Source organism: Chrysemys picta, chromosome 21, assembly GCF_011386835.1.
Source record: "Chrysemys picta bellii isolate R12L10 chromosome 21, ASM1138683v2, whole genome shotgun sequence".
Lineage (NCBI taxonomy): Eukaryota > Metazoa > Chordata > Testudines > Emydidae > Chrysemys > Chrysemys picta.
In genome coordinates, this window is record NC_088811.1 from 357,498 (window position 1) to 382,010 (window position 24,513).

General features: G+C 44.9%; 2 protein-coding genes and 1 long non-coding RNA gene across 21 annotated transcripts in view; 1 reads left to right on the top strand and 2 right to left on the bottom strand.

The window, feature by feature from the left end:
* VAMP3 (vesicle associated membrane protein 3) overlaps positions 1–14,042 on the bottom strand; it is a 21,573-nt gene extending 7,531 nt beyond the window's left edge. Inside the window, exon 1 of the mRNA XM_005287056.5 lies at positions 13,910–14,042. Within this exon, the coding sequence (XP_005287113.1) occupies positions 13,910–13,911 (2 nt within the window). The 5' untranslated portion in view covers positions 13,912–14,042. The remainder of the gene's footprint in view (positions 1–13,909) is intronic.
* On the top strand, positions 14,029–21,654 carry LOC101932935 (uncharacterized). Its single transcript, XR_002889694.3, has 4 exons — positions 14,029–14,157; positions 15,039–15,204; positions 19,469–19,561; positions 20,642–21,654. It is a non-coding gene; the product is annotated as an uncharacterized LOC101932935 (long non-coding RNA).
* CAMTA1 (calmodulin binding transcription activator 1) overlaps positions 20,329–24,513 on the bottom strand; it is a 913,810-nt gene continuing 909,625 nt past the window's right edge. For all 19 annotated transcript variants that reach the window (XR_010594216.1, XR_010594211.1, XR_010594214.1 and 16 more), the window contains one exon: positions 20,329–23,688. Coding sequence is in view for 13 of the 19 variants with exons in the window: in XM_065574895.1 (XP_065430967.1) it covers positions 23,625–23,688 (64 nt within the window). In the remaining 6 variants the exon portion in view is untranslated. The remainder of the gene's footprint in view (positions 23,689–24,513) is intronic.

Genomic DNA, 24,513 nt, shown 5'->3' on the forward strand with positions numbered 1-24,513 from the left:
AATGCAGCTGAAGAAAGTTAGATTTCTTTTGCAGTGGAGGAGTGAAGCTTTAGCAGCAAACTTTAGCCATAGAATTCAGACAGCTGTTCCAAACTTGCCACCAATGAATGGCTGCAATGCCACCAGAGAGCAGAGAAGCAGGTGGGAGAGAGAAGAGTGGCACTACAGCTCAGAGCTTAGTGTATAGTTGCTCTTGATTGGCCAAGAACATGAGTTTAGGGATTCCCCCTGCCTCTTTGCAATAAAAAGCACATGAGCTTGTGTGCACTTTTTTCCCTTTGTTGAATTTGGGAATTTAAATTCTTTTTGGAAGCTCCTGAACTCAGAAAAAGATTGTGTCAGTTACTGGAAGCATGCAACACACACGCTGCTTGTTCTCCTAAAAGTTCACCACAGAATAGAGAGGCAGTGGCCAGTACCAGATGTTTCAGAAGAAGGTGAAAGAAGCCCTGTAGAGCAGTGGGACTCAACCTTTCCAAACTACTGTACACCTTTCAGGAGTCTGATTTGTCTTGCGTACCCTTAATGGAGGAAGAAGAAGAACAGGCACATTTACAGTTTGTGCACATAAGACATCTACAACAGTGGTTCTGAAGCAGGGGTCTGGGGCCCCTGGAGGGACTGCAAGCAGGTTTCAGGGGGTCCGCCAAGCATGGCCAGCATTAGACTTGTGGGGCCCAGGACAGAAAGCCAAAGCCCCATTGCATGGGGCTGAAGCCAAAGCCTGAGCAACTTCGCTTGGTGGGAGCCCACTGTGGCATGGGGACCTGGGCAATTGCCTTGCTTGCTACCCCCCGACGTTGTTTCTGGCTTTTATATGCAGCAAAACACTGGCTTTTATATACAGAAAACAGTTGCTGTGGCACATGTGGGCCATGAAGTTTTAATAACATGTTGGATGGGCCTCAGAAAGAAAAAGGTTGAGAACCCCTGATCTACAATATATATCTCCTGTATTTTGGCCTTTTATCATTTGCTTGCTGTACCACCGTTCAATATTGATTATGAACACAATTCTAGATAGGACACTGGACAGGACACCAACTGGGCCTCAGGTGTCAAACATAAAGCTACTTACATAGAGATGTGTGGGTTCTCCATCTCTTGGAAATCTTTAAATCAAGACTGGATATGTTTTAAAAAGGGGAACTGCACAAAACTGAGGAAGCTGGTTAAATGGAAATTAAAAGGAAAAGTCAAAGGTGAAATGCCTGAAAACTGCATGGACATGGTTACAAGCAAAAAGGCATCCTTTTAAAAATTGGAAGTCAAATCATACGGAGGAAAATAGGAAGGTGCATAAACTCTGGCAAATCAAGTGTAAAAGTATAAGGCCACAGGTCAAAAAAGAATGTGAAAAGCAACTAGCTAAAGCAACAAAAAAGTTGTTGTTTTTGTTAACTACTTCTAAAGCAGGCAGTCTGCCAAACAAACTGTCAGTGGGGTCACTTGACAATTGGGGTGCTAGAGGATGATAAAGCTGTTGGAGAAGCTAAAGGAATTCTTTGCATTGGTCTTCACTGCAGAGGATGTGGAGAAGATCTCCACATTTGAACCATTCTTTTTAGATGACAAATCTAAGGAACTGTCCCAGATTGAGGTGTCAATAGAGGTGGTTTTAGAACAAATTGAGAAATTAAACAGACGTAAGTCACCAGGAACAGATGGTTTTGAAGGAACTCAAATATAAAATTGCAAAACTATTAACTGTGGTATGCAACCTACCACTTAACTCAGCCTCTGTACTAGATGACTGCAGGATAGCTAACGTAACACTGATTTTTTAAAACAGCTCCAGAGGTGATCCTGCCAATTACAAGCTGGTAAGCATAACTTGAGTTTCAACCAATGTGCTTGGTACTATAGTAAAGAACAGAACTATCAGATACATTAGATAACCACAATATGTTGAGAAAAATCAACGTGGATTTTGCAAAGAGAAATCATGCCTCACCAATCTATTAGAATTCTTTGAGGGAGTCAACAAGCCTATGGACAAGGGTGATCCAGTTGACAGTGTACTTGGACTTTCAGAAAGCCTTTGATAAGTTCCTGCAACAAAAGGCTCTTATCCCATGACTGCTTAGTTTGCTTAAAAGGGAAGGTCCTCTCATAGAGCAGTAACTGGTTAAAAAAATAGAAATAGAGGGTAGGAATAAATGGTCAGTTTTCACAATAGAAAGTGGTAAAAAGCAGTCCTTCAAGGATCTGTACTGGGATCAGTGGTATTCAACATATTAATAAATGATATGGAAAAGGGGTGAACAGTGAGGTGGCAAAGTTTGCAGACGACCCAAAGCTGACTGTGAAGAGTTACAACGGGCTCTCACTAAACTGGGTAAATGGGCAAGAAAATGGCAGATGACATTCAATGTTGATAAATGTACATTGGAAAACAATCTCAATTATACATGCAAAATGATGGGGTCTAAGTTCGCTCTTACTACTCAAGAAAGATCTTGGAATCATCATTGACAGTTCTCTGAAAACATCTGCTCAATGTGCAGTGGCAGACAAAAAAAGCTAACTGTGTTAGTAAGCATTAGGAAAGGGATAGACAATAAGAAAAAATTTCATAACGCTGCTATATAAATCCATGGTATGCCCACATCTTGAATAATGCATGCAGTTACTGTCACCCCATCTCAAAAAAAGATATACTAGAATTAGAGAAAGTACAGAGAAGGACAACAAGAATGATCAGGAGGTATGTAACAGCTTTCATATGAAGACAGACAAAAAAAAAAGAAGAAGATTAGTCAGCTTGGAAAAGAGATGACTGAAGTGATCATGAAATTATAGATTTCTACCATTCCTTAGAACAGGGGTAGGCAAACTTTTTGTAGTGGGTTTCAGAAATTGTATGGAGGGCTGGTTAGGGGCGGCTGTGCCTCCCCAAATAGCCAGGCATGGCCCGCCGCCACCCTCTCCCTGCTTCTTGCCCCCTGACAGCCCCCCCCCCCCCCGAGGGACTCCTGCCCCATTCACCCCTCCCCCCGCTCCCTGTCCCCTGACCACCCCCGGAACCCCCACCCCTGATGGCCCCATCCAACCCCTCTCTCATTCCTGACTGCCGCCCCTCCCCCCTGGGACCCTCGCCCTCTGACTGCCCCGACCCCTATCCACACCCATGCCTCCTGACCAGCCCCCCTCCGAACTCCCCTGCCCTCTATCCAACCCCCCTGCTCCCTTACCACGCTGCCTGGAGCAGCGGTGGCTGGCGGCGCTACAGCCGTGCCGCCCGGCCAGAGCCAGCCACACCACCGCACAGCTCAGAGCGCTGGGTCAGGCTGGGCTCTGCAGCTGCACCGCCCCAGGATCTCGCCGCCCAGAGCATTGCACTGGCAGCAGAGCGAGCGGAGCCTGTGGGGGAAGGGGAACAGCAGGGGAGGGGCCGGGGGCTAGCCTCCCGGGCCAGGAGCTTAGGGGCCAGGCAGGAGGGTCCCGCGGGTCATAGTTTGCCCACTTCTGCCTTAGAATCATTGAGGGAGAACAGCAAAATAAAGACAATGGATTTCAAGAAGGCAGACTTTAGCAAACTCGGAGTCAGTAGGTAAGATCCCATGAGAAGCAAGTCTAAGGGGAAAAACAAGAGAAGACAGTTGGCAGTTTTTCAAAGAGACATTATTAAGGGCACAAGAGCAAGCTATCCCACCACATAGGAAAGATAGGAAGTATGGCAAGAGACCACCCTGGCTTAACCAGGAGATCTTCAATGATCTAAAAATAAAAAAGTTGTACAAAAAGTGGAAACTAGGTCATACGTAAGAACATAAGAATGGCCCTACTGGGTCAGACCAAAAGTCCATCTAGCCCAGTATCCTGTTTTCCAACAGTGACCAGTGCCAGGTGCCCCAGGATGGGCAGGAATGGTATCCTAACTTCTGGCAAACAGAGGCTAGGGACATCATTCCTGCCCCTGCTGGCTAATAGCCACTGATGGACCTATCCTCCATGAATTTATCTAGTTCTTTTTTGAACCCTGTTATGGTCTTGGACTTCACAACATCCTCTGGCATGGAATTCCACAGGTTGACTATGCATTGTGTGAAGAAATACTTCCTTTTATTTGTTTTAAATCTCTGCCTATTAGTTTCATTTGGTGACCCCTAATTCTTGTGTTATGAGAAGTAGTAAACAACACTTCCTTATCTACTTTCTCTACACCAGTCATGATTTTAGACCTCAATCATATCTCCCCTTAGCAGTCTCCTTTCTAAGCTGAAAAGTCCCAGGTCTTATTAATCTCTCCGCATACAGAAGCCATTCCATACCCCTAATCATTTTTGTTGCCCTTTTCTGAACCTTTTCCAATTCCAATATATCTTTTTTGAGATGGGGAAACCACATCTGCACACAGTATTCAAGATGTGGACGTACCATGGATTTATATGAGGCATTATATTTTCTGTCCTATTATCTATCCCCTTCTTAATTATTCCCAGCATTCTGTTCGCTTTTTTGACTGCCGCTGCACATTGAGTGGATGTTTTCAGAGAACTATCCACAATGACTCCAAGATCTCTTTCTTGAGTGGTAACAGCTAATTTCGACCCCATCATTTTATATATATAGTTGGGATTATGCTTTCCAATGTGCATTACTTTGCATTTATCAACATGAAATTTCATCTGCCATTTTGTTGCCCAGTTTTGAGAGATCCTTTTGTAGCTCTTTGCAGTCTGCCTGGGTCTTAACTATCTTTAGTAATTTTGTATCATCTGCAAATGTTGCCACCTCACTGTTTACCCCTTTTTCCAGATGATTTATGAATATGTTGAATAGGACCGGTACCAGTACAGATCCCTGGGGGACACCACTATTTACCTCTCTCCATTCTGAGAACTGACCATTTATACCTACCCTTTTTTCCCCTCATCTTTTAACCAGGTCAAATTACAAAGGATGAATATAAACAAATAATACAAGAAGGTAGAGAGAAAATTAGAAAGGCCAAGGCACAAAATGAGATCAAACTACCTAGAGACATAAAGGGTAACAAGAAAACATTCTACAGATACATTAGAAGCAAGAGGAAGACCAAGGACAAGGTAGGCCCGTTACTCAATGAGGGGGCGACAATAACAACAGAAAATGTGGAAATGGCAGAGGTACTTAATGACTACTTTGTTTCAGTTTTCACCAAGAAGGTTGATTTGACATCTACCATAGTGAATGCCAGTAAAAATGAGGTAGGCTCAGAAGAGGCTAAAAGAGCGAAAGAACAAGATAAAAATTACTTGGACAAATTGGATGTCTTGAAGTCACCAGGGCCTGATGAAATGCATCCTTGAATACTCAAGGAGCTGACTGAGGAGATATCTGAGCCATTAGTGATCATCTTTGAAAAGTCATGGAAGATGGGAGAGATTCCAGATGACTGGAAAAGGGCAAATGTAGTGCCAATCTATAAAAAGGGAAATAAGGACAACCCAGAAAATTACAGACCAGTCAGCTTAACTTCTGAATCCAGAAAGATAATGGAGCAAATAATTAAGCAATCAATTTGCAAACATCTAGAAGATAAGGTGATAAGTAACAGTCAGCATGGATTTGTCAAAAACAAATCATGTCAAACCAACCCGATAGCTTTCTTTGACAGGGTAACAAGCCTTGTGGGTGGGTGGGGGGGAGTGGTAGAAGTGGTATATTTTGACTTTAGTAAAGCTTTTGATGTTGTCTCACATGATCTTTTCATAAACAAACTAGGAAATGCAACCTAGATGGAGCAACTATAAGGTGGGTACAAAACTGGCTGGAAAACCATTCCCAGAGAGTAGTTATCAGTGGTTCACAGTCATGCTGGAAGGGCATAACGAGTGGAGTCCCACAGGGATCAGTTCTGGGTCCGGTTCTGTTCAATATCTTCATCAATGATTTAGATAATGGCATACAGAGTACATTGATAAAATTTGCGGATGACAGCAAGCTGAGAGAGGTTGCAAGTGCTTTGGAGGATAGGATTAAAATTCAAAATGATCTGGACAAAGTGGAGAAATGGTCTGAAGTAAATAGGATGAAATTCAATAAGGACAAATGCAAAGTACTCCATTTAGGAAGGAACAATCAGTTGCACACATACAAAATGGGAAATGACTGCCTAGGAAGGAATACCGCAGAAAGAAATCTGGCAGTCAGAGTGGACCACAAGCTCAATATGAGTCAACAGTGTAACCCAATTGCAAAAAAATCAAACATCATTCTGGGTTGTCTTAGCAGGAGTGTTGTAAGCAAGACACGAGAAGTAATTCTTCCGCTCTACTCCACGCTGATTAGGCCTAAACTGGAGTATCGTGTCCAGTTCTGGGCACCACATTTCAGGAAGGATGTGGACAAATTGGAGAGAGCGTAGAGAAGAGCGACAAAAGTGATTAAAGGTCTAGAAAATATGACCTGTGAGGGAAGATTGAAAAAAATTGGGTTTTGTTTGGTCTGGAAAAGAGAAGACAGAGGGGACATAAGAGTTTTCAAGTACATAAAAGGTTGTTACAAGGAGGAGGAAGAAAAATTGTTCTTCTTAACCTCTGAGGATAGGACATGAAGCAATGGGCTAAAATTGCAGCAAGGGAGGCTTAGGTTGGACATTAGGAAAAAGTTCCTGTCAGGGTGGTTAAGCACTGGAATAAATTGCCTAGGGAGGTTGTGAAATCTCCATCATTGGAGATTTTAAAGAGCAGGTTAGACAAACACCTGTCAGTAATGGTCTAGTTAATACTTAGTCCTGCCACGAGTGAAGGGGACTGGACTAGATGACCTCTTGAGGTCCTGTCCAGCTCTATGATTCTGTGGGAGATATGACAGATATCTATAAAATGATGAATAATATGGAGAAAGTGAATAAGGATGTGTTACTTATCCCTTCACACAACATAAGAACCAGAGTCATACAATCCAGTTAATAGTCAGCGGGTTTTAAACAAGAGGAAATACTTTTTCACAGAGTGCACACTCCACCTCTAGTACTTATTGCCAGGGGATGCTGTGAAGGCCAAAAGTCTAATTGGATTCCAAGAAGGATCAGGTAAGTTCAGGGAGGATAGGTCCATCAATGGGTATTAGCCAATATGGTCAGGGATAGAACCCCATGCTCCGGGGGTCCTTAAACCTCCAACCTCTAGAAGCTGGGAATGGATGATGGGATGGATCACTTGCAATTGCCCTGTTCTGTTCATTCCCTGTAGCATCTGACACTGGCCACTGTCAAAAGACAGGATATTGGGTTAAATGGACCATAGGTCTGACCCAGTGCGGTCATTCTTATGCTGTAGCTCCAACAGAAATTATAGACTTGATGCAGTTCTTTGGATAGTACAATGCAGGAAGTCTGACTAGATGATTAGAATGGTCCTTTCTGGACCAAGATCTTGTTTGTTGTAGCAGCTATTTTAGGAGAAATCTTTGACCTATCCCCTGATTCTCTCTCTCTCTCTCTCTCATTTTAAAATGCTTTAATATTTTTTTCACTGCTCAAAGTACTATTGTCACTATAAACACCCTCTGGTGGCCAATTTTCAGAATGAATACTCCATCACAATATATGCCATCTTTTAAAAACAGCACCAAATAACCAGCTTCCTTTAGTTCATAAAATAAGACTGTACAAAACCAAAACGAAATAAACAATCCCACAATACCTCCCCCTCCCTCCCAACTGGTAAGGCCAAAGAAATAAAAGGCTCCCTGAATCGCTAGCGAGTGGCTCAGAGGAGTGCCTATGTTCATTTTTAAAACATCGGAGTCTAAGCAGAATCACAGAGCTTACCATACCTGCACACTATAATCTAGAAATAAAGAACATTTTGCTTAATTTTTGTCAACCTAATATGAACTGGCTAGCATAGAAGTCGTTTAACAGCACAGCATCAAGCTGTCTGTAAGAGTCACAAGGCATGATTTACCATTTTTGTGAACAGACAGGAATATATAAATTCCCAGATTCCTTTCACTGGCGCTAAGCCTTTTTAAAAAAAAACTCGTCATTTGACAGGAAAAAAATCCCCAACCACACTGCTCACAGAAAGTTAAAAGATCTAATGCCATTCGTATTTTACTCTTTCCTACTCTGTAAAGGCAGCCCTTACAGAAGTCACTTCTATCACCACCTTTAAGAGGCATACAGCAAGAAAGCATGAGTTTTCTGTGACTTAGTAAACCCCTTGCGACTCAACAATCACTACTCTAAGGAACACCGAGGTAAATGAAGCTAATGCTGTATGTAAGGCTTCCTGCACAGAGTTAGAAGACAAAACACAACAAGTGGAGGACAGCAGCTGCCACGTTAGACAGCAGAGACCGGCTGTGGTGGTAGGATCATGTGGGACACACTGGTGTGCAGATCCGACTCCAGCTGTACCGCCACGTCCCCATAGAAGCAGCTCCTGTCCACACACCGCCCGTACAATAGTTGTGACTTGGGCCCACCAGCCCCAGCCTGGATCCACCCTGGCTCAAGTGCCCAGCCGCGGCGCAGGGAGAGGCGTGCCCGGCCCGCACGGCAATGCCACCCGCGGCCGGCCGGTGTATCACCACAAAGTGCTCTCGCTCCCGTTTCGCTACTTTGGGTGTACTGAGCATGCTCAGTCGAACTGAGCATGCCCAGTAACCTTCATTGTAGCCACTGCCCTCTCTCTGCCCTTACTTCTGCTAACGATTTGCTGCCTCCTCTTTGGGGGTGTTTAAAAGGATTAAGGGGGGCAAATCGCAGCGGGGGGCTGTCAGGGTCTGAGCAGGGGGCAGAATTTTACTGGCCTGGGGGGTTCAAGCTACTGTAGCTAGCGTCAGAAGAGGGGCTGAAGGGCAAAAATCGGTGGTGGGGGGGTGAGAGCCGGGGTTAAGCCGGGGGGGGGGGGGGGGGGGGGGGAGGAGAAGAGAGAGACACTGCCAGACCCCGTGCGGGTACAAAACCCCCGTTTAGGGAGGGGGGGGGGGGGAACAGTGACCCCGTGGCACAAGCCACACACTGTGCTCGCTAATCTAGGGGTGTGGGGGGGCAGAGGCTGTTTTTGTTGTTCTCACAGGGACGCTGCATGTCAGCCTCGGAGCAGGGGGCGGGTTCCTGGGACTGGGGTCTTAAAGGCACAGGCCTCCAATTCCTAGCCTGTCAAAGCTTAATCAACGCAGCTCCTCTCTATCCTATACAAGTGTTGCAGGGCCAGGGCCGCCCAGACGGGGGGGCCAAGTGGGGCAATTTTCCGCAGGGGCCCCCACGAATATGTCGGAGGCTGCCCCCGCCTCCGTCTTCCCCCGGTGTCTCAGCGTGCCGCGTCCGGGAGCGGCCCTGGCGCACTGCAGCGCCGTGGCTCCAACGCTGTCCGGGGCCGCTCCTGGTCGCAGCACGCTGAGGCTCCAGGAGTGGGGGTAAGCACCATGGTAAGGGGTGGGGCACCCCCCCCGACCCCATCCTAACCATCACCATCACCCAGCAACAGCCCATTATGTAATTGCAAATGTATACGTACCATTAAAGCATTTAATGTTTTAAATAATGTATTTAGTGTATTTTCAAATTATTACAAATTAATTTTTGAATGTATGTCACTGGTTATTTTTTACATTTCCAAATACATGTTACTATAGTATTGCAACTGTTTTTATGGAAGGGGCCCCCAAAATTGCTTTGACCCAGGCCCCCTGAATCCTCTGGGCAGCCCTGTACATGGCTACGTTACTGATCCAGCCAGGAGACTGAATGCGGTGAAATATTGTACAGACACCCCCTCCCTCCAACTCTGCCTCTCACATTTTGAATATGTAAAAGTGTCTTCTATCAGTTTCTATGTCTATATGAAATCACTGCAGTTCATTTCTCTTATATAACGTGCTGAGTTGCTAACTCCCTCCCAGAGCCCACATGTCTGCACCCCCTCCTGTACCCCAATCCCATGCCCCAGGTCAGAGCCTGCACCCCTCACTCAAACTACCTATAGCCTGCAACCCTCCTGCACCCCAACTCCATCCCAGAGCCTGCACCCCAAAAAGGGATGGATTAACTTTTTGTGGGCCTGGTGCTAAACATACTTGTGGTCCCCCAGGGGGGAAATGGGGACATGGGGCATGGGGGGCAGAGTCCTCAGAGCGACGGGCTGGCCGGGGGCAATGGGAGATGGGTCATGGCACGGCAGGAACAATCCTGCTCCACCCAGCCCAGTACAATGGCACTGTTTACAAAGCGGGAGCTGCCAGACGCACACTGGCCAGCCCGGCCCTGTGCTCCCATCATGCTTCTTCCCCTTTGGGGCGGGCCCATGACCCCAAGGGTGATACCAGAGTGGCCCCTTTGGTCGATCTGCTTCCTCCTGGCTAATGTGACAAATTGATCTATTGTACGATTGAGGCGCGCTGTTTCACGTATTTGTGTGTGAGTCCGTGAAAAGGGAGGTAAGCTTTGGGGGTACGGAGCATGCCCCTGAGCCCAAGGTGAGACCAGAGTGGCCCCTTTCATCGATCTGCTTCCTCCTGGCTAGCATGCCCCTGAGCCGAAGGTCATACCAGAGTGGCCCCTTTCATGTTTTTCCACTGGCTTCCGCCTTCCTTATTTCCAATGACTTGTCTGCTCAGGCACCTATCACTGGTCCATGGGGTTGCGAATCAGGAGGGATGGGGTTTGTGGTCAAAAACACTCACGGTCTGCTTCCTCCTGGCTAATGTGCCAAATTGATCTATTAGTCAATTGAGGCGCACTGTTTCACGTTTTTGTGTGTGAATACGTGAAAAGACCCCCACAAACCCCCATGCCCAGTGCCCTCCCACAGACCACTCTGAACCCCCCTCCAGATCCTCTCACTGCCCAGTGCCCCCTAGCTGTAGACCCCCCACAGCCCTCCGACAACTGCACAGTGCCCTGCCCCTCCCCGCCCAGAGCCCCCCCACAGATTCCCTCACTGCCCAGTGCCCCCCACCGCCCCACTGCCCCAACTCCACAGTGCCCCACCCAGACCCCTGCACACTTCCCAGTGCCCCAACACACACAGATCTCCCCACCCCCCACTGCACAGCACCCCCCCAGACCCACTAGAGACCTACTCTCCCACACCCTAACCCCCAGCCACAATACCCGGCCCTGATGGGAGGTGACTGTGTCTGCCAGGCTGAGCCGGCAGCGCAGCCAGAGCTTGTCCTGGGGCAGGATAATTCCGGCCCTTGGGGGTCCAATCAGCCAGGCTGGAGCAGGAGCAGGGCCTACCCGGGCCAGGTTCCCTCAGGACCCACATGCCTGGCAGGACCCAGCTGAGCCTCCCACACTGTCCCCCTCCCCCAGCCGTCCTCTGGGATTGGCTGAGACTGGCCCAGCCTCTGCACCAATCCCAGGTGGCTCTTTCCCTGGGGAGGCAGGTGGGACCCCACAGGTCCCAGGCAGTGGAGACAGCTCAGAGCTGGAGCAGTGCTGGGGAGTGGGGCATATCCCTGGGACATGACTCCTGAGATCCCACCCACAGCCATTGGCCCCGTGGCCAGCAGCCCTGCCGAGCCCACATGGTGGCCCCCAGCTGCTGGGTGATGAGCCCCCTACAGCAGCGGCATAGCCAGGTTCTAACATCAGGGATTTCTTGTATTATGTATAGTGAGTGTATTATATAAAAAAACAGGTAGTAGGGTTTACAATGTTCTAATAAGAGATCATGCTATTATCATTATCCAGTCAACTTGCACACCACTATTTTGAATTAGTGATAATTCTCAGAGAGAGAAAGAAGAAAGCTGAATTTAGAGAATAATTATTAAACAGATTCTTTGTTATTCACTCCAGTCCATAGCACACATCACCATAAACCCAGTAGAATCTGGCCAAGAGAATATTCACCTCAAATTGTCATCTGCTACACTACCCACCCCTCCCCCCTGGCCCATTCCCAGTCATGACTATTCAGCAGGTCCGCCCAGAGGGGGGGGGGGCAAGTGGGGCAATTTGCCCCAGGCCCGGAGTATGTCGGAGACTCCCCACACTTCCGTCTTCCCCCATCCCATCCCCCGGCGTCCTGGATGTGGCACGCTGAGGCTCCGGTAGAGGGGGTAAGCGGCATGGTAAGGGAGGGGCCGGACAACCTCCTGACCCCATCCCCCCACAGCCATGACCCCCAGCTCCAAGCCCAGCCCCTCTGAGCCGGACACCCCCCTGACCCCATCTCCCCACATCCCTGAGCCCAGCCCCTGTGAGCCGGGCGCCCCCCCAACCCAGAGCCCAGCTCCCCCCTGGAGCCCTGGGCAAGCAGCACCACCCCCAGGCAGCGACAGCCCATTTGCACCAACCATCACCATCACCCAGTGAGAGCCCATTATGTAACTGCAAATGTCTACATCCCATTAAAGCATTTAACGTTTTCAAATGTTGGATTTAGTGTATTTTCAAATTATTACAAATTATTTTTTGAATGTATTTCACTGGTTATTTTTTACATTTCCAAATACATGTTACTAGAGTATTGCAACTTTTTTTTATGGAAGGGGCCCCAAAAATTGCTTTGTATATGATGCAAATTGGAAGAGTAAAGTCAAAAAAATCCCTTTTCACGGATTCACACAAAAAAAAGTGAAACAGCATGCCTCAATCATGCAATAGATCAATTTGGCACATTAGCCAGGAGGAAGCACAGTGTGAGTGTTTTCAACCACAAACACCATCCCTCCCGTTTTGCAACCATCCCCCAGAGGAAGCAGACCGGGAGTGTTTTCCACCACAACCCCATCCCTCCCGTTTTGCAACCATCCCCCCAGAGGAAGCAGACTGGGAGCATTTTCCACCACAACCCCATCCCTCCCGTTTTGCAGCCATCCCCCAGAGGAAGCAGACCGGGAGTGTTTTCCACCACAACCCCATCCCTCCCGTTTTGCAACCATCCCCCAGAGGAAGCAGACCGGGAGTGTTTTCCACCACAACCCCATCCCTCCCGTTTTGCAACCATCCCCCCAGAGGAAGCAGACCGGGAGTGTTTTCCACCACAACCCCATCCCTCCCGTTTTGCAGCCATCCCCCAGAGGAAGCAGACCGGGAGTGTTTTCCACCACAACCCCATCCCTCCCGTTTTGCAACCATCCCCCCAGAGGAAGCAGAGTGTGAGTGTTTTCCACCACAACCCCATCCCTCCCGTTTTGCAGCCATCCCCCAGAGGAAGCAGACCGGGAGTGTTTTCCACCACAACCCCATCCCTCCCGTTTTGCAACCATCCCCCAGAGGAAGCAGACCGGGAGTGTTCTCCAACACAACCCCATCCCTCCCGTTTTGCAACCATCAGGTGCATGAGCAGCCCAGTCATTGGAACTAAGCAAGGAGAAGCCAGTGGAAAAAATGAAAAGGGGCCACTGTGGTCTCAACTTGGGCTCAGGGGCACGCTCTATACCTACAAACCCTACCTCCCCTTTCACGAATGCAATGAAAGCGGCCACTCCGGTCAGGAAGCAGATCGGGATCGTTTTTGACCACATACCCCATCCCCTCCTGATTCGCAACCCCATGGACAGGCGGTAGCAAGTTAACAAACAGTTTACCAAACTGCTACGCTGCGTGGCAGAAACCGCTCCCAGTAGCAAAAGGGGAGGGCAGCACTTTGTGCTGAGACACCGGCCAGCAGCGCGGGAGCGGGCAACGCCGCGGGCTACCACGGCTCTGCCCCCACGGTGCAGAACGGGACCGTTGTGCCCGGCCACACCCTGCCCGGCCCAGGTCCAGGTCCGTGCACTGAGCAGCGGCCCAGGGACACGCTCAGGCCTGGCCTGTCGCGGGGACACTAGCGGCTCCCCCCCTCCGCCGCAGCCGCCCGCTCGCGCCCCCGGCGCGGCGCCGCGCCCCCAGGCCCACCCGGCGCCCGCAGCCTCCCGCCCGGGCAGCTCCCGCTGTCCGAGCCCCCGAGCTCCCTACAGGCCCGGCCCGGCCCGACGGCAGCTGGCGCTGAGCCGCTCCGGGACCCGCACTCACATGGCGGCGGCTGTCCGAGGCTCCGAGGGGGGCTGGGGGAACTGTCCGGCAGCACAAGACGAAGCGGCGCAACTAGCCCTGAACCGGAAACCACCGCAACTCGCGCAGTCTGCTGCGGGGATGTGACGGGCCAGGGGCGGGGCCTGGCCAGGCCCCGCCCACACCGCCTGTTCCCGCGCGTCGCGCGCCCGGCTGAGTAACGGCGCGCTCGCTTCTGCCGGCCGCCTTCTGCTTGGGGGAGGTGCGAGGTGTGTTGGGGCGGGGCGTAGGGGGCAGGTGCCTCTGTGTCCCTGAGGAGGGGGGCAGGTTCCTGGGTGTTCCTGTGGGAGGGAGGGAGGGGGGCAGGTTGGGGGGCAGGTTCCTGTGTGTCCCTGGGGAGGGGGGCAGGTTGGAGGGCAGGTACCTGGGTGTTCCTGTGGGAGGGGGCAGGTTCCTGTGTGTTCCTGTGGGAGGGGGCAGGTTGGGGGGCAGGTTCCTGTGTGTCCCTGGGGAGTGGGCTGGTTGGGGGGCAGGTTCCTGTGTGTCCCTGGGGAGTGGGCTGGTTGGGGGGCAGGTTCCTGTGTGTCCCTGGGGAGGGGGGCAGGTTGGAGGGCAGGTACCTGTGCCTCCCTAGGGACAGGGTGCTGCAGGTTTCCAGGGCAGGTGACTGTGTATTTTTGTGGCAGGGTGGATTTCTGCATGTCCCTGTGAGAAACCTGTCACTCTCTGGCGCTCTGAAAATAAATCCATACTGAGTTAGTTCCAAAGTGCCATGTCGCACCTATTGCCTCTTTTCAGCATTCTCTGGGTGCTTGGCCTATCGGGCAGTCTCCATAATCCATAAATGGCTTTTGCCTAGGGCTATAAAAGTTACTCTGGGTGGTGGGGAGGGGGGACTGAGAGCCACAGCAGGGCAACCTGAATCCCTCCATACCTGCTACCGGAGGCCAGGCTTGACATCTTCCATCCAGCGGATCCAGGTCATTTCTGAGGAGTGGCTACTAGGAAGTGCCAACAGTTGGAGTGAGGCCTCATGGGCATAGAGGGGGACAGAGTTATGCTACAGTGACACTGGCCTTTGCACAGCTATGCATCTGAACCTTACATCATGTTGATGCCTAAACCATTCTCTTACCTCTCTTATTTCCAGAAGTCAGGCCCAGACTCCATCCTCTCCAAGTACGGCAGCTGCTAGTGGACATGCCTCTAAAGAAAGCACTAGTAACTGACGAGTCACAACAGCAGAATTTTCTCTCCTGACCTGAATCTTCTCAAAACAGCAAATGAAGAGATTGTTCATGATGCTTGTGCTGTAGGTAGGCATCTGTCTTCATTCCAGGCTACTGGCTGAAGCTTTCCCACTGTGTTAATTCATCATATGAATTATTCTTTGCCAACTGTCTAATTCAGAGCTAACTCTTCTCTTGATCTACTGTATCTATTTATTTAGTCATTCCAAATGATTGGATGTGCCTATAAATGCTAGGCTAGCCTACTGGACTAAGATTCATCCCAGTTCATGACAGGTTTCAGAGTAACAGCCGTGTTAGTCTGTATCCGCAAAAAGAAGAACAGGAGTACTTGTGGCACCTTAGAGACTAACAAATTTATGCTCTAATAAATTTGTTAGTCTCTAAGGTGCCACAAGTACTCCTGTTCTTCTTTTTATCCCAGTTCATGTAACTGAGTAATCACTCACCTTACAAGAAAGGGTGCTGACAGGACTTCAATCTTGGTTGCAGTCAAAAGAAGACTTTTACATTCTAAGAGCACATCCTATCCTATATGCACAACTACAAAATGGGGAATAACTGTCTAGGTGGTAGTACTGCTGAAAAGGATCTGGGGGTTATAGTGGACCACAAACTGAATATGTTGTCAATATGATCCAGCTGCAAAAAGGCTAATATGATTCTGGGGTGTATTAACAGGAGTGTTGTATGTAAGATACAGGAGGTAATTTTCCTGCTCTACTCAGCACTGCTGAGGCCCCAGTTGGAGTATTGTGTCCAATTCCAGGCACTATAATTTAGGAAAGATGTGGACAAAACTGGAAAGCATCCAGAGGACAGCAACAAAAATGATAAAAGGTTTAGAAAACCTCCCCTATTAGAAAAAGATTAAAAAAACAACAACAACTGGGCACGTTTAGTCTTGAGAAAAGAAGACTGGGGGGGGGGGAGGGGGGAAACCTGGTAATAGGCTTCCAGTATGTTACGGCATGCTATAAAGAGGACAGTAATCAATCTCCAGCTCCACTGAAGGTAGGACAAAAAGTAATGGGCTTAGTTTGCAGCAAAGGAGATTTAGATTAGATGTTAGGAAAAACTTTCTGACTATTAGGGTAAACATCTGGAAACATCTGTCAGGGATGGTCTAAAAGATTTACTTGGTCCTGCCACAACGCAGGGGACTGGACTTGATGACTTCTCGAGGTCCTTTCCAGTCCTACGTTTCTATGATTTTGTGATCCCTGAAACATATAACTTCAGGATTTTCCATGCTCTTTTATCAGTTTGTTTTTTTGCATTCTATCAAGCTTTTGACTTCACTGTAAGCTTTTCATTACTAGGTTATTTAAACCAGACAGTAAAGCAATGTGGGTGCTTTTTTGTTGTTGTCTATTTGAGCTGGTTTGTTCAGTCATTTTTTTTAGAAAGAGTAAGTGATAACTCTGGGATACTGGCCCCTAATTCTTCACTCAAGAAAGCTAATATTCTAGGTATTATATGAGGCTGAGAGATTGGCTGAGCACAGAATCACCATTATTTATTTTGACAGCACCTACTAGTGTATTAGGCACCTCTTAATTCAGTCAAAAGATATGATTCCTGCCCCAAGGAGCTTACAGACTAATTTTTAACATGACACAAGGAGATGTTAATAAGAGAATGGTAGAGGAGGAAGGATGGGGCAACATCAGTAAGAGAACAGTTCCATAGAGAAGGCTAGTGCACAGCATGAGTAAGCAAAGATTTTTTTGTTTCCTGTCTACCTTCTATCTGGGGATCCAAAAGTGCTTTATACCTAATTGAGTAAGCTTCAACACCCATTGCACAGTATTATCACCCTTGTTTTATAGCTGAAGAGACTAAGGGACAGACAGGTGAAATGACACACAAAATCTGGAGCATAGCCAGGCAAGTTGCTGATACACTCCTGTTTTGTCACTGACTTTCTAAAGTGTTTTGAAGCTAACCGCAATAGGCAAATAGCAACATAAAATCAAATTCTGATTTTAGCTGAAGGGCGTGTGGCATCCCTCAACTTCAGGCCACTACCTCAAAAAATTGGTGGGTGCTGACTAAGGGAGTCCAGCTACCACTCATGAGTTTGACTGTGCAATTCCCCAGAGTGAACACAGACTGTCAGCTAAGGAAGTGAGGGATGAGGGTGGGACTTTCACTCACTCACTTTCTGGGACAAACTAATTGTAGCTTTTATTATTGACCTCTACATTTTTGTGCTGGATATGGATTGTAATGGGGTAAAATATTCAAAGGTACCTAAGTCCCATTCACTGCATCATTAAGGGCCTGCTCCTGTTTCTGGTGATGTTAATGGCAAAGCTTTCTTTACTATTATGGACATGACTGGACCCTGCATTCCCCCTATGATGGTTGGTAAATGTAGAATCCAAATGCCACACTCTGACCTGGAACTGTTCTTACTCTGATTACTATTATATGTTGAATGGGTTAATCATGAGATTAATGACACACACTTTTACACAACAGATAGATTTTGTGTGTGTGTGCTCTAATAGCTTTATAAAGACAGGATAAATTATTTACTATATTACAACAGTATCCAGCTCTGGTTCAAAGCCATTTATATGCCTGTTAAATGCATTAACCAGAAATTAATTCTGCATTGTTATTAAATGTGACTTAAGAACATAAGAATGGCCATACTGGGTCAGACCAAAGGTCCATCCAGCCCAGTATCCTGTCTACTGACAGTGGCCAATGCAAGGTGCCCCAGAGGGAATGACCCTAACAGGTAATGATCAAGTGATCTCTCTCCTCCCACCCATCTTCACCCTCTGACAAACAGAGGCTAGGGACACCATTCCTTACCCATTCTGGCTAATAGCCATTAATGGACTTAACCTCAATGAATTTATCCAGTTCACTTTTAAACCCTGTTATAGCCTTCACAACCTTCTCAGGCAAGGAGTTCCACAAGTTGACTGTGCGCTGTGTGAAGAAGAACTTTCTTTTATTTGTTTTAAACCTGCTGCCCATTAATTTCATCTGGTGGCCCTAGTTCTTATATTATGGGAACAAGTAAATAACGTTTCCTTATTCACTTTCTCCACATCACTCATGATTTTATGTACCTCTATCATATCCCCCCTTAGTCTTCTCTTTTCCAAGCTGAAAAGTCCTAGCCTCTTTAATCTCTTCTCATACAGGACCCGTTCCAAACCCCTAATCATTTTAGTTGCCCTTCTCTGAACCTTTTCTAATGCCAGTATATCTTTTTTGAGATGAGGAGACCACATCTGTACGCAGTATTCAGATTTTTTGGATTTTGTTTCTAAAGGCCTCACGGAACTTTTAAAATTACTTTTTATTCTGTTCCTCTATGTAGAGTTTTGGAATTTATTAGACACTACCTCATGGATTCTGTTGGAAACTTGGGACTTAGTTTCTGCCCTCACAGAAAGTACCTTATTTAAGAAGTACAGAAAGTATTGTGCTCTCAGAAAGTTGAAAATAGCTAGATGAAATATATTTTATTATATATTTGTGTTACAGTTGCGTCTAGAGGTCTCGATCAGGATTGAGATAAGTGCTGGTCAAATTTCTTCCTACTTTCTTGTGTTCTACTTTTTTCTGTTTAATTTTGTTCAGTTATAAAAATTGTGCATTTATAATCTTCCTGGATATAACATTTCATTGCTTTTTTCTGAGGAGCACTGTTGTTTAATGGAAAACTCACTATTCCCCTGGTCAGCATTTTGTAAGTGCACACAGAATTGCACTTCTCAGTACGACTCTGATACTCGGGAAAAATGGCCAAATTAATCCCTAGTGGAATTTATCATAATATAAGCTGAATAATTTATTTGCTCAATTTTGAGTTATTTTCCAAAAACATTAGACATCTTTTTTACTGGTATTCTGTCATCTTACACGTTTGGCCAAATAATTCACAAATGTATTTGTTTGATGATTTATTCCAGGCATTTTGTGAAGTATTTAAATTATGACAGATTCTAATCTCAGCATAAGGCGCCGCTGAATTTTATTAGCTTTAGAGGAGCTAGAGCAGTGGTGGGCAACCAGACAGTGGTTAGATTGCCGCCCGCAGCTCCCAGTGGCCGCATTACCCATATGGACCACAGGTTGTCCACCACTGAGCTAGAGAGGGGAGGAATTTGCCCCACAAATTTAAATACAGTTGGATTTTCTAAGCTTCTGTGAATTGCATCCACCTTGCTAAAAATTGTCATTTGTGACGTGAACAAGAGGGGAGCCCAGAGTCAGAGAAACTGGTTACCTTTCCGCTGTAAAATCTGGTTTAACTGTCATAAGAACATTTCTTTTCCCTTTTTTTCTTTCCTTATCCCAGAGGAAAATGAGCCTCACATAGCATTTGCCTCCTGCTGCCAGACTCAGAAGCAAGACACCGGAACCACTGAGTCGTACCTGAGTCTCCCATGTGGTAGGTGCAGAACACTATGATGAGGGTCTCTGAGCTGAACTTCGAATGTCTTAAACTAAAACAATAAGCTGTGATAGGCAGTGCATTTCTGAGTAATTATAATACACTTTGGGGTTATCATGAAGGCCTGAATCTGAAGGCTAAGTCAGTTTTACTACTTGAAGTGCAAATATAGCTCTGAAATGTACTGGAACAATTTACTAAGGGTTGTGGTGGATTCTCCATCTCTGACCATTTTAAAATCAAGATTGGATGTTTTTCTAAAAGATGTGGTCTAGAACTTATTTTGGTCCCTTCTATGAAATATGCCTGATGAAGAGCATACATTAAAAACCACAGAAAAGAGGGTCAGGCCTGTGACTATATAATGTACATCATCAGTACCCAGGCTGAGAGGTCCAAGTGACTTCAAGTTTTTCTCTTATTGATAATTTTGATGAGATAAATGTGTTTCCTATTTCCTAGCTTCCCTCTTTTGAAATAGTTGTTAACTATAGATTTTAAGGACCACATGCTCCTCTCACATGAGTACATGGATCCCATTGAGTCCAATGGGAGCTGTACACACACTAGAAGCAGAATTTGTTTTAAAAATTATGTCTGCCTTTGAAATTCAGTCAGTTAAGAGACTATGTGAGTTTACAAGTAGGTCTTCTAAATGTGTGACACAGATCCATACTTTACAAGGATATATATAATTACTTGAGGAATCTTCAGCTCCTTCTTGATTAAAATGGAAGAGAAAATGTTAAAAGAAATACACTTAGTATGGGGAAATTTTTTGTTTTTAATTTACAGCAGAAAGAATATAAAGCATTCAGAAAACATTTTCCATATTTTAAGGGCAATTCAAAACATTTTGCATGGTTCCAGCAGCTGAGTTCTTCAACAGATCCATTGATCCAGTGATGCTTTACATGCACAGTTACAAAAATAAAACTTACAAAAAAGAGACACCTATACTAATTTTACATGCAAGTCCTGGGGACCCCCTGTTGGGCACCAACTACTGTGTGGAACTGCTGTAAGCGTGCAACCACATAGGGAGGTCATGTTATAGTCTTTATTTCTTTCACACAGTATTACTTATGTCAAACGTGTTACACAAAGGAGCAATTCCATATTCAGGAGGCAGAAGGAGGTCCTGCTCCTGGCACTTGGGAATCCCGATTATCCAAGAAAGCTGCACTTACGTTATCTTCTATCAGAAATAAGTTCCACAGTCAAGAAAGGGGTAAGCAAAAAAGCTTTTTCAATGGGGGAGCATTTTTAGTGGTCACATTCACTGAAAGGTTACAACCGTGTTCAGCAAAGTACTTAAGGGTATACTTAACTTTAAGCATGTGAGTAGTCCCATTAAGTTAAAGAACTACTCATATGGCTAACATTAAGCATGTGTGTAAATATTTTGCTGTATCAAGGTCTTTATCAGTAGATACACCACCAGGCCCATGGATCTGGAAGGGTAACTTGAAATAGCTCTGTATTTTACTGAAAATTTAAGTACAAATATAACGGGTTAAAATGTTTCCACTGAGGTCACTACTCTTGTTAGGAAAAGATCAATTATATTTGTCATAATGCCAGTCAATGGGACAAACATTTATATTTCAAAATGTCAGAGTATTTCCAGTATTAATACAGAGCATTCCAGTTCATTCCAAAGGAGTTTATTTTCAAATTCTGTTCCGATTATTTGTGTGTGGAATAGTTAATGTATAAGGTTCCATTTCAATAAAATATATGGAGATTATGAGGCTGCCACAGCCACAGTGTGGGAGCCAGACAATTTTTTTTATTGAATCAGGTCATAAAGCAGCAGTTCACAAATGTACAGAGTTCTGATAAAGAGCTATATAGCACATATATTGTAATTCAATGCTGGCAGTGAAAGGAAGTAATTAAAAACCAGGTACAATTATAGAAAAGGCACCAAGAGCACTGACCCAAGTTTTTTGCCACAATCTTTGTGTTTACCCTTCTTTTAAAGACACCAGTTTAAAAGCTTCTCATTTGTGAATATTTTTAGGCTTCACAAAAAGCCTGGAGTTTAAACATTTTAGTTGGTGGCCAGGATCAAGTAAGAGCAACTATTCCAAAACTAACCATGTAAAATTTACACCAACCATTTGGAAATTTTAAACTGGTACTAGCAACATAAAGTCACAGAAGCAATTTCTGATTTCAGCTACACTTGTGTAAATCCAGAGTAACTGCACTGACTTCAGGAGATTTACTCCTGATATATACTAGTGTAATTAAGATCAGTCCCCTATCGTCTAAACTTCATGACAATTTTTAATTAGTATTTCAATTTTAAAAGTATCTGATTTCTTTGGCTCCTCACTATGTGGAAATAGCAATATACCATGACACCCCTACAAGACCAGTTTGCATCTTTTAAGTTTTACTTTTTATTTTTTTTAATTTTTGTGCATTTTTATTACATTTTCTGACTTCCAGCAGGAGATATGAAAATGTGAAACATATTTTCTACTTTCATACTATTTCTTTTTTCAGTTTATGTTCATTCTAAGTGTTCTTTATTGGAGTGAGTGTATGGTGTTAAGCTAGATACGTTTTTGTATTCTTATGATTATCTGCTTTGCAAAAGTAACTTAATTTTCTTAAGCAATATTAGCATTCACATTACTTGGCACCATTGGCAAAAAATTAAAATAAAATAAAATAAAAAAAACCTCCCGGTAGCCAAAATCAAATGTAAACATATCCTTTTTTAGTAAAGTTACTCTGCCTTTTTTCCTAAGTCTAAATACAGTAGCTCTTTTTTTTTTGCAGTTTAGTCATGCTTTAGCAAAATGTTCTTCTAATGAACATTTAAAATAAAGTTTCTTATAGTGAAATAAAGTTTTTGTTTCATTTTACAGACCATAGCCACTAATGCTTTGCTTTTTTCATTTCTTTTTTCTTGAATTCATGCACATATCTCTGTTTTAATATATACAATATGTACAAACAATACATCCACACTCTTTTCGCTCATTCAGACAAAACTATACAAATAATAATTTTATCTTGCCAAGTTATTGACCCTTTGTGAATAAAATATTTAGTAATTAATCAATATATTCCCTTTCAAATATTATTTCTCATTTTCCATTTCTACCTTCTATATATACAGAAACTGCCCAGATTTTGATGAAATAGCCAAAATAAGAAATTTACTGGCCAGGATGGAGCACCACTCTGATCTTTAGGTGGTATAAATGTCCAGGCAACATATGTACGTGACTGCTCAGAACAACAAAATTACTGTTTAAAAAAAAAGAGCGCTACATACGTTACAAACTATTTTAAGTAAATAATTAAAAGTAAGGCCAGAAAATAAAGTGCTGAATATGAGAATAAGTACATGACACTTGAAATACTTGCAGGTTCTAGAAAAAATACCAAAAAAGGAACTTTTAAAAACTTGCTCAAGCTGCTCTCTTTATTTCCCATGCATTACCCGTTTGCCTTTTATGCCAACCCACTCTGTAAATTTCCAGGGGATGTATTAAAAACCTGCAGATTTAAAAAGTTGCATTAAGTGTGCTGTAGAGAGATTCAAATAAAAAGAAAGGACAGAAGTGCAAAGGAAATGAGAATGCATGTACCCAATAAAGATTTACTGATCTAAGCCCCTCCACTGACTCTTGAAGCTTCAGTTTCTTGGAGATGATTGACAGGTGCAGGAATAGCATTCTTGTGTTGCTTGTGCATTCCCACCTTTTCTTAACAATATTTTTGGTATAATATTTGTACAGTTCCACACGTTTTAATACAGCCCTATATGAAAAGGATAATTAATCGCTTCTTTTGGAGAGAATGAAGCAACTCACAAATTCCTCCTGGTGTCTTTTTTCCCATGATCCAACAGAAGATTGAGTTCCAAGATGTCTTGCTGAACAAATTAAAAGTTGTCCATGAAAGTGCAAATGCAATGACCAAAACATTACTGTTAAAATCCTGCAGCTGAGATTCCCAGAACTGCAGTGGGTTTTTTGTTGTTGTTGCATGTCTCTGCTAAAAACAGAAAATGAAAACAGTCTGAAAAGCAATGTCACATTGCTACGGGATGCTGCTGTGTATCTTCAGGTTCCTTGGCCTTTTTCAATTCTTTCACTCTGAAACAATAAAAAGGCCCTCTATAACATTTCTATTCCAAAAGAATTTCAACAGGCAAAAGTCAAAGGGATCCCTCACTACAACTTCCAGTATGAAGTAGCCATCACCTTAAGAAAACTCAGGAGTATCAATAAGAAAGAACCTCCTGATACAGTAAACAATTGGGAGCCAGGGAAGGGGAGAAAAAACTCATTCAGAAGGAAGAATTCACCTTTCGCAACCCATTTCTGGACATCTTTATTTAATACCCAAATTCATTCTATCATCAAATCATCTTATTTAATTAATTGTCTTTTAGGACTGCTTTTCATCAACTGCTTTTCTGCTGCTGCCTCATGTACCAGATAATTTGAGCAAAATGCACTTTCTATGCTGCCCCTTTTCACTGAACATGGGCAGATGCTCTACATCCAGCATTGTGGGGAGAACAGATTTATTCCAGACTTCCATGGCAAAGTTCTACTTAATTTATCCAGTACCTTAGATTAGTAGAATTTATACTGGCATCAATGTAAGCAGATACATTACTTCAACTTATTGTCTCAGTCTCACTGTCAGCATCTGCATAGTCTGGTTACTTGTAGGATATATTTATGTGTATCTTCATAATCCCCAGTCAGGGACACAGTCTCTCCATGGAGTACTAACTCTGTAAAGAGCATTCAGATGCTACAGTTGCAAGAACTTTAGAAATGGAAGTGCATTCATAGATTTATGTAGCACCTATCACCATTGGATCTAGGTGCTTATTTACAAAGCTGTAGTACATTAGTTAAGTAAAACTATGAAAGTATGGGAAATTTAAAACTAAACAAATTAAATGA